The sequence below is a fragment of the Arachis hypogaea genome, chromosome 12 (assembly GCF_003086295.3).
Source record: "Arachis hypogaea cultivar Tifrunner chromosome 12, arahy.Tifrunner.gnm2.J5K5, whole genome shotgun sequence".
Classification (NCBI taxonomy): Eukaryota; Viridiplantae; Streptophyta; class Magnoliopsida; order Fabales; family Fabaceae; genus Arachis; species Arachis hypogaea.
The window spans coordinates 23,838,318-23,848,985 of NC_092047.1; the positions used below are offsets into that span (position 1 = coordinate 23,838,318).

The window sequence follows — 10,668 nt, forward strand, 5'->3', positions numbered from 1 at the left end:
TAGAGATACCTCGGGAAGCAGCAGTCAACATGCAACCTGCGTGCTGTTGGGAGGTTGTCACATGGCCTTGAAACACTGCGCTGCACAGTTAACACGCAACCTGTGTGTTGCTGGGGAGTAGCCACGTGGAATCACGCATCCTACATGTTGCTGCGATGCTACCATGTGTCGAATCCCTGCTGAGAGTCTCTACTAAAATTGTCTTGAGAATCTACGCAGAATCTCGGTAAAAGTAACACACAGGGTGCGTGTTGAACGATAGCTCGACACGTGATGAATCTCTATTGTGAATCTCTGCTAAAGCTGCTTCAAATCTCCGCTAAAAGTAACACGCAAGTTGCATATTGTAAGTACAATTCTGACACATCCACAGTTCTGTAAAGTAATCCAAACACTAATATTTAACAAAAATACTTTTTTTATATCTAAAAATAATTTCTATTATTATTTGACTTTTTTTAATAATTAGATAAGATTAAAAACTTTTTAATTTAGATGATATTGTATTCTTAATTTTTATATTTTTATATAGTTATTTATAATATTATATATTATTTATTATAATCGATTATTCTGCTTGAATCACAATTAAATCCGTTAAATCAGTAATTAGTGCAGGGTTCAATTTCCAAAACCTTGATAATCACACCTTCAGGCCAAATATTGTAATTAACATTAACATCTGAAGAACATAATCCGTAAAATAGCAAAAGGAAGAAGAGAAGAGATTTGGAGTGCAGTAGACTAGCGGTAAAAGAGGCTGAAGCAAGAAGCATAAACCCTAAACCCTAAAAGCGAGCGTGAATCGAAAGAAAGGATGATGGTGCATTCGATAGTGATACAGAAGCTGCTGAGCACGAATGCACAAATGGGGTGGAGAGTGGCGACGCATCACCTGAAGGAGTACACGTATGGCATGAGGAACAAGATGGCAATCATAGATTCGGACAAAACCCTGATATGCATGAGGAGCGCCCTGAACTTCATGGGGTCCCTTGCAAGCCGCAACGGTCGGTTCATGTTCATCAACACCAACCCTTTCTTCGACGACATCTTCCACCTTATGACCACCCGCGTCGGCTCCTACTCCCCCTCCACCAACTCCCTCTGGCGCACCGGCGGCTTCCTCACCAACAGCTAAAGCCCCAAGAAGTTCCGCTCTCGCAACAAGAAGCTCGTCTTCGGCCCTACCCAGCCCCCCGACTGCATCTTCATCCTCGACACCGACTCCAAGTCCTCCGTCACCAACGAGGCTCACAATCTTCACATCCCCGTCGTCGCCATTGTCGACTCCTCCATGCCCCTCCATTCATTCTCCCGTGTCGCTTATCCCGTTCCCGCCAATCCTTCGGTCCAGTTTGTCTACTTGTTCTGCAACCTCCTCACCAAGACCCTCCTTCTTGAGAAAGAGAAGGGCAAGCTCAAAGAAGCAGCACCTCTCCAAATTCAAGAAAGTAAGGCTGCGAAGATCGATTTGCCAAACCTCGACATACCTGTCTTCCCTTATGCCGCTTTACCTCCCTTGTCTCAAGGTAGGCCATCTATTTTCTCTACCGATCCTCATTACTGTCTCTTGAAAATTGGAGCTCAGCAATTTTCTCGTTGGTAGCAGATATGGAAGAAGCTAAGAAGCTTTTGGACAAACTTGTTGTTTTGAAGTTTGATGCTGCCTCACCAAGAGATATGGGTTCGGAAGGCCCCAAATAAGAGTCTTCTTTTGCTGTTCGTATAATGCTCACTTTATTTAGGCAATCAAGAATTGAATAGACCTTCTTTTTAGGAGGGCTTCGTTATCCTTTCTCTGTTTCTCCCCCAACATGTTTGATGTGTATATTTCCTCCGCCTGTTGCTGCTGCTTTTAATTCCACATTTCACGCTTTACACCGATGATGTTTTTCTTCCCTGTGTAGATCTACAGTTGGTATTTGCAATGGACTTACATTTTTGGATTTAATAATTAACCAGATTCAAGTGAGCCTTTAGACTTCAATTTTTTTTATTTTTTACTCTTAATATGCGAGTATGGTAATCACACATGTTACACGCTTAATACTCTCTTTAAATTATTCATTACATCCCACTTCAACCTTTTATCAATAGTGCAGATTAAGCACACGTCTCACAGAGTTTAAGTATATCCAGCTTTCATAGTTGTTGCTTTTATTTAGGGTTTTAATTTACTGTTGCCTTTGTTTGTAAGACCCTATACTCCAAGTATGGATGCAAGGTTCCATTGCTTCTTTTGAGCAAAGATGACACCCATGTCAAAACCCTAAAGGTGAATTGCCATTTGGATATCGATATCATTATTTGATTCTGCAACCTTAGTTATAACTTATTATTAAAATCTTTAACCTTCTGTTCAGGTGTTGGAAAAGTATCAGGGATCAACTATTGATGTACAGAGGATTAAGCAGGTTTGAATGTGTTTCATATTTTTTATTAATTGATGATATTATGCGATTTCTGATTATCAATGCATCACATGTATATAGGGTGAAGGTGATGGTGAAGGTCTAGAATTGGAATCATTAGCTGGACATTACAGCAAGGAGGAAGTGTATGTCATCCTTACAATACCCATGTCTGAAATTGGATTCTATATGTTCACATGCATGCCTGTAGACTAAGAGATTTAAACTTTCAGCAGAAATTGTTTTTAGAGATTCTAATAATATTCAGATTAACATTACCATTACCATTTCAGTAGTACTTTCTTTTATAACATAACTTAAATTTATACGAAGCTTGTCTTTCTTGAATTCATTTTGTTGTGAGAAAAATAGATGTAGTTGATTTATATAAATCTACAAAAATACGTGCAGCTACATATTATGTTCTACCTAACATCTTGTGAATTTAGTTTGCCATGTAAAAGTGCTTGTAACATAGGCTTTTGTAGTTTCTTTATTTTTGATACCATGATATAGTCTGCCTTCACGTGTCATACGATGTGGGATTATAGAAGATAATTAAGAATGGTTTCTTATAAAATATTGGAATGACAAATTGAATATTATTGTCATGGTACACTATAGTACCTTCTTAGGGACTTGGGTATTATGGGGTGTCCAACGTCCCACATCGGGTAGTAAGCTGGATTAAGGTGAATACTAAATACTGATAGCCGATAGCAAAGTGGCTACCGCTCGGTCAGTGTTGATAGAGTGATATAAGTGATATCAGTGGCTCTCCAGGGGTAGTTAAAGGGTAGGGGAGATGCAGTGATATCAGTGAGATATCACCCAATTTCCCATTATTGGTTATTATTATTCAGTAAAAGAAGGTAAAACAAAGATATCAAGTATTCGAGAGACTTGAATCTCTCCTAGAATCTGTTCCTATCTTTTGTCTCTATTTTTCCATCCCCTCTCACTACTTCTCGCAGCCCTTTACTGTTCCCACCTCGCTCTCATAACAGAATGCCCACTCTCCTGCATTCACTTTTCAACTAGGCAAGTTAGTTATAAAACCCACCCTAGCCCATCTTTCACTCAATTAGTGTTAGGTTCCTAGTTTCTAATTAGCTATGTATATAACAAACCTTGAGTTTTATGATATTACTTCAAACATATATTTGGCTGTAGCTATATATTACAGATGTTAATATTAAATGAAATGAATTGCTTGGTGTCACCTGGAAAGAGAGAAAAGACATGAGACAAGAAACTCCGATACCTTAAAAGGGAAGTTGTAGTCTTACACATAATAATGAGAACATAAATATGTACCTCCATGCAACACTCAATATCATTTGTCACCAAATGATTTAGTATATCTACAAGATGCAATCAAGGTAGACAGCAATCAAAATATTTGAATCTAAATGCTAGTCAAGAAGCAGTGACTTGCAAGAAATAATTTTAGTGACAAAAATAAAGATTATAATGATACTTGGATCAATGACGGTAGCCACATTATCCTCGTTGATCAAAAGGATATACTCCTTACCTTGGAAAACATTATTTAAAAACCTAGTCAACAAGTAACAAACGATATAAGTGCATCACACATATATGTACACATTTTAATTATGGCCTTGTGTTGTAAGTAATTCCATCCAAGTTCCTACAGATCTTGCTCATACATTTTAAAGGGTAGGGACAAATGAAGGAAGAGTGCTCAACTGCAAAGGAAGTTCATACCTGTGACAGTAAAAAATCAAGGGTTCCAGTAGTCATCACCCAACGAAAAATATCACCGTTATAAAAAGGATGTCCTCTGGCATATAAAGTTAACATATCGATATAAGACATTAAAGTATTTACAATGTAATCCAACTTTTTCATTGCAGAACATAAAATTCAATAAATTGGAATATCAATGCTGCCAAATTTCTCCAATTTACGCTTTTATTGATAATGATAATTGGACCATTTGATAATTTTGTATTTCTATTAATGACTACTTAATATTAACATCTATAATATATAGCTACAGCCAAATATAGGTTTGAAGTAATATCATAACACTCAAGGTTTGTTAGCTAATTAGAAACTAGGGACCTAACTCTAATTGAGTGAAAGATGGGCTAGGGTGGGTTTTATAACTAACTTGCCTAGTTGAAAAGTGAATGCAGGAGAGTGGGCATTCTGTTATGAGAGCGAGGTGGGAACAGTAAAGGGCTGTGGGAAGTAGTGAGTGGGGATGGGAAAATAGAGACAAAAGATAGGATCAGATTCTAGGAGAGATTCAGGTCTCTCGAATACCTGATATCTTTGTTTTACCTTCTTTTACTGAATAATAATAACCAATAATGGAAAATTGGGTGATATCTCACTAATATCATTGCATCTCCCCTGCCCTTCAACTACCCCTGGAGAGCCACTGATATCACTTATATCACTCTATCAACACTAACTGAGCGATAGCCACTTTGCTATCGGCTATCAGTATTCGGTATTCACTTTCACCCTATATACATGTGGTATTCACGTAATATCATCAATTAATAAAAAATATGAAACACATTCAAACCTGCTTAATCCTCTATACATCAACAGTTGATCCCTGATACTTTTCCAACACCTGAACAGAAGGTTGAAGATTTTAACAATAAGTAATAACTAAGGTTGCAGAATCAAATAATGATATCGAAATCCAAATGGCAATTCACCTTTAGAGTATTGTCATGGGTGTCATCTTTGCTCAAAAGAAGCAATGGAACCTTGCATCCATACTTGGAGTATAGGGTCTTACAAACAAAGGCAATAGTAAATTAAAACCCTAAATAAAAGCAACAAATATGAAAGCTGGATATACTTCAACTCTGTGAGACATGTGCTCAATCTGCACTATTGATAAAAGGTTGAAGTGGGATGTAATGAATAATTTAAGGAGAGTATTAAGCGTGTAACATGTGTGATTACTATACTCGCATATTGAGAGTAAAAAATAAAAAAATTGAAGTCTGAAGGCTCACCTGAATCTGGTTAATTATTAAATCCAGTAATGTAAGTCCATTGCAAATACCAACTGCAGATCTACACAGGGAAGAAAAACATCATTAGTGTAAAGCGTGAAATGTGGAATTAAAAGTAGCAGCAACAGGCGGAGGAAATATACACATCAAACATGTTGGGGGAGAAACAGAGAAAGGCTAACGAAGCCCTCCTAAAAAGAAGGGATTAACTGATGAACTTCCACTTCATTGTAAAGCATAATGAAATGGATCATCACAGCTCGCCTCACAGTGACCTCAGAGCGATTGCTAGTGGGGAGGATGGAGCGTTGAATGAACTCCAGCCAACCTTTAGCAACTGGCTTGAGATCATTCCTTCTCAACTAGAATGGCTGACCCCTAGCGTCCTTCTTCCATTGTTCTCCGGGGAGGCATATGTCTTTGAGCACTTTATCTAATCCCGGATCGGCTTGTACTCTCCTGTTGAAAGAGTGAGGGATATTATAAATAACTATATAAAAATATAAAAATTAAGAATATAATATCATCTAAATTAAAAAGTTTATAATCTTATCTAATTATTAAAAAAAAGTCAAATAATAATAGAAATTATTTTAGATATAAAAAAGTATTTTTGTTAAATATTAGTGTTTGGATTACTTTACAGAAATGTGGATGCTCAAAAGAACTACACCACAACAGAGAAGGAACTATTGGTGGTTATCTATGCAACTGATAAGTTTAGATCCTATTTAATTGATTCCAAGGTTATTGTTTATACTGACCACGCTGCTCTTAAGTACCTTCTTACCAAGCAGGATTCTAAACCAAGATTGATTAGGTGGGTACTGCTTCTTCAAGAATTCGACATTGAAATTAGAGATAAAAAAGGGTCAGAAAATCAAGTGGCTGATCATTTGTCAAGGATTGAACCTAAGGAGGGAACACCACTTCCCACTACTACTGTGACTGAGACCTTCCCAGATGAGTACCTCTTTGTGATCCAAAAGGCGCCATAGTTTGCAGACATTGCGAACTATAAGGCCATGAGGTTCGTTCCCAAAGAGTACACTAAACAACAAGTCAAAAAACTTTTGCTTGATGCCAAGTGATGAACGACCAAGAGCATAATTTGGATTTTCACAATAAAAATAGGATTGACGTTGCAAGTATAGTCTAAACCCAACAATTGATCGTCAATCAAATGTTATCACAATTCAAACCAAATATAAACCGAGAGTCTTTCAACCTCGGGTCATCTTCCTCGTGGATGCAATTGAAAGTATTACGCTTTCAGTTGTGGAGGCAAAAAGGGGTTTTGTAATCAAAGAACAAAAGATTAATGGAACTTAAGAAATAAAAGAACTAAGAAATGATCAAAATTGAATTTAATGCAAGTAAAGAGAAGATAAGATCAAAACTAGTGAAAATGCTATAAATGCAATAAAGAGCCTTGAATTGGGAACAAGGATCCAAGGAATCCTATCATCACCATAACCACAAATATGATAATTATGATGAGTCAATCTCGTCTAGTTAACCCCTAACATCGAGGAGTAAGTCAAGCAAGCATAATTGACCTTAATCCATAAGTTTTAACTAACTTACCACACTAGTTGATAAAAGGCTAGCTTTAATGGAAACAAGAGTCAACTAACTCCCAAAGAATTACCATTAAATGTCGGACATTATGACTCTAGTATTCTAGGAACTCAAATTCCAAGCCAAGGTGTGAAAATCTACTCAAAATCTATAATTGGCATTTTCACAAACACCTTGTGGGTATAAAAGTAAGACATAAGAAATTGCAAAGGAAAATGGAAGGCTATAACCAACTATCAACAAAACCAAACATAAATAAATAATCAAACATAAAGGAAGCATGAAACAATAAATTTATCAATCAAAACTTCAAGAAACTCAAAATTGCAAATATGAACATAGTAACTTGAACCAAAGGAAATGAAAATAAAAGTGCTATAATTAAAGATGAAATTGAGAGTACTTACAATCAAAGAAGCAAAATTCAAAAGCAAAGCTTGATATAAAATGCTATAATGGAAATTGATAAACCCTAAGAGAGCATTCTACTCTATACTACTCCTACTCCTAATTCTATGAAAAACTTGTAAAAACTAAAACTAAAATGTGCTAAAGCCTAATGCCTTCATATGTGTTGATACTCCCTTCATATAGCACTTCAATTCAGCCTTCAAGCCTTCCAAAATGGGCCAAGAGGCCTCAGAAATTGCAAAGCATGTGTTTCATTAATGAATTCACGTGCAGGGTCCTATGCGTACGCACAGATGTGTGCGTACGTACACTTGGCTGAAAGTTGACCTGTGTGTGTGCACAGGTACTTGTGCGCACACACGCTTACTTGTGTGCACGCACACTTCGCTGTATGTGCTTTTCCTTATTTTCTTCATGTATTCTCCCTTGTACATGCTTTCTTCCACTTTTGCCTAGCCAATCTTGCCTCAATGCCCTGAAATCACTCACAAAACATATCACAGCATCCCATGGCATAAAAGTGGAATTAAATTACTCAATTTAGGCACAAAATTGCATGTTTTCACATTTAGGATCAAATTGGGGACAAAACACAAAAGTATACTATTTTGGTGCTTAAGTGTGAGTTCATGTGCTAGAATCCATCCAAATTGAGTCAAAATATATCATCAAATATGGACTCATCACCAAGTACTACTAGTGGGATAAACCCTATCTCTTTAAGAGATGCTCAGATGGGATGATTATGCGTTGTGTCTCAGAGGAGGAAGCCCAGTAGATTCTCTAGCGTTGTCATGGTTCTGAGGATGGAGAAAATTTTGGAGGGGAGAGAACGGCCACCAAGGTCCTTCAAAGCGGGTTCTACTGGCCAACCCTCTTCTGAGACTCCCGGGAATTTGTAAGGAACTGTGATAAATGTCAAAGAGCCGGAAACCTTCCTCACAATCATGAAATGCCACAGCAAGGGATCCTGGAGATTGAGTTGTTTGACGTGTGAGGGATAGATTTTATGGGACCTTTTCCACCCTCATACTCAAACATGTACATCCTGGTGGCAGTAAACTATGTGTCCAAATGGGTTGAGGCTATAGTATCACCACCAATGACACCTGAGTCGTGCTGAAATTCCTATAGAAATATATCTTCAGCAGGTTTGGTGTCCCAACGACACTAATTAGTGATGGAGATAGCCACTTCTGCAATAAATAACTGGACTCACTTCTGCAGAGGTATGGAGTCCGTCATAAGGTGGCAACCACCTATCACCCACAGACAACTGGACAAGCTTAGGTCTCCAATAGGGAACTCAAAGGAATCTTGGAGAAGACAGTGAGCACCTCCAGGAAAGACTGGGCAAGGAGACCTGATGATGCTCTCTGGGCGTACATGACAGCCTTCAAGACCCCCATTGGAATGTCACCTTATCAGTTAGTCTACGGTAAGGCCTGTTATTTGCCAGTAGAGTTGGAGCACAGAGTATACTGGGCAACAAGGTTTCTGAATTTTGATGCCAAGACTGCAAGAGAGAAAAGGTTGCTCCAACTAAATAAACTGGACGAATTCTGGCATGCTGCCTTTGAGAATGCCAAAGCCTACAGGGAAAGGGCAGAGAAGTGGCATGATAGGAAGATAGCCTCAAGAGTTTTTGAGCCTGGCCAGAAGGTTATGCTATTCAATTCTAGGCTCAAGCTATTCCCTAAAAAGCTCAAGTCAAGATTGTCACGACCCTTTGTGGTCACTGGAGTGTCCCCCTAAGGTCATGTAGAACTTCAAGACTGGAATGCAGACAACAGATTCATCGTCAATGGCCACGGAGTAAAACACTACCTAGGGGATGAGATTGTTCGCGAGCAATCCACCCACCTACTGACCTGGCAGTAGTGATTGTCAAGCTAATGACGGTAAAGAAGCGTTTGTTGGGAGGCAACCCAACCAAAAGTATCCTTTCAATTATTCCAATTTTATTTTAGTTTTAGTTTAGTTTGATCTTATTTTATTTTTCACTGATTTTCAATGTTTTCCTAGGTTTTCTGATGTTTGTGATCATGTACAGTACTTAGAATAGAGACAGAATCACTCAGACAACAAAACAGCACACCTGGGAGAAAACCCTCTACTAGCGCCTAACGCTATCCTAGCGTTCAGCGCCAAAGGGAGGGTATGGAAATATGGGCGTTGAACGTCCAAATTGGACATTTTTTTGGTGCAATCTGGTCCCCTTGGGGCATTTTACGTCCATATTGGACGTCTAACGCCACTAAGGGTGTAAAAAAAGGAGGGGGTCACTCTCGGCGTTCAACGCCACGGGAGGGGGCAGCTTCACCAATGATTTGAACATCAACCAAATCTCCTAATTCGCACCCATATCTTTTCATATCACATCTTTTTTATCCTCCTCACTGTTTCTCCTTCATATAAATCCCCCTGAATCCCCATTACATCTTTATTATATCTCCACGAATTCTACTCATATCTTTTCACCTCATCTCTCCATAAATCATATATTCACTCTAATTTCTCCCTCACCCCTACCATGATTGAATTTACCACCACCCCACTACTATAAATCCGCATACTTCCTTCACTCTTTTCACACCTCTTCCCTCCTATTCTTTCTTTCTTTCACCTTACATCCTATCTCTTTCTTTCCTTTTCTCTTTGCTCGAGGACAAGCAAAAGTCTTAAGTTTGGTGTTGGGACACTCTACTTTTCACTCTCCATGGCACCAAAGGTTGGGGAATCATCCTTAAGAAAGAGGAAAGAAAAAGCTCCCTCAATAGTTGCTTACGAGCTCTACCGGTTACACCAAGCTTCATGAGGAACATTACTACAATGTTGTTAGCAAGAAGAAGGTAATCTCGGAAGTAAAATTTGAATTAAAGGCTGATGAGTACCCAGAAATTCAAGAGCAAAGTCAAATTAGGGGTTGGAAAATTCTGGCCAACCCCATAACTGAAGTTGGAGTTCTGAAAGTCCGAGAATTTTATGCAAATCTATAGATGACGGACAAACAAAAGAAAAAGCACCCTGAATTCAAAACTTGGCGCACCATGGACCGAGGTAGGATTCTGCAGTTCGGAATGGAAAAAGTGAGGGAAATCTTTAAGCTGCTGAAGAACGAAACTCTCGCGCGATCTAGAATTTTCACAAATTATATTTCCGTTGTAAGTATAGCTTCTAGACCGACAAGAATTCCTTTCTTACAAAAGTTTTGGTTGTCACAAGTAACAAATCCCTGATAAAATTGATAACCG

The 10,668-nt window shown here is 38.4% G+C and overlaps 1 protein-coding gene and 1 long non-coding RNA gene across 4 annotated transcripts; one reads left to right on the forward strand and one right to left on the reverse strand.

The window, feature by feature from the left end:
• The first annotated feature begins 1,392 nt into the window (after positions 1-1,392).
• On the forward strand, positions 1,393-2,762 carry LOC112727154 (UTP--glucose-1-phosphate uridylyltransferase-like). 2 transcript variants are annotated; one of them, XM_072209045.1, is made up of 6 exons: positions 1,393-1,532; positions 1,613-1,828; positions 1,911-1,971; positions 2,201-2,278; positions 2,367-2,417; positions 2,496-2,762. In XM_072209045.1, exons 2-6 carry the CDS (start codon positions 1,818-1,820, stop codon positions 2,628-2,630), a joined length of 336 nt encoding a protein of 111 aa, XP_072065146.1. In that variant the 5' UTR covers positions 1,393-1,532; positions 1,613-1,817; the 3' UTR covers positions 2,631-2,762. The 2 variants fall into 2 exon arrangements, with proteins under 2 accessions (XP_072065146.1, XP_072065145.1); XM_072209044.1 differs by having other exon boundaries at positions 1,613-1,722.
• A 128-nt stretch (positions 2,763-2,890) lies between these two features.
• LOC112727155 (uncharacterized) lies at positions 2,891-5,839 on the reverse strand. Of its 2 annotated transcripts, none has more exons than XR_011868413.1 (7): positions 5,566-5,839; positions 5,423-5,483; positions 5,117-5,194; positions 4,978-5,028; positions 3,895-4,145; positions 3,732-3,778; positions 2,891-3,637 (listed from the first exon to the last, which is right to left on the reverse strand). It is a non-coding gene; the product is annotated as an uncharacterized lncRNA (long non-coding RNA). The 2 variants fall into 2 exon arrangements; XR_003812647.2 differs by having other exon boundaries at positions 3,895-4,221.
• Between the last annotated feature and the right edge of the window lie 4,829 nt (positions 5,840-10,668).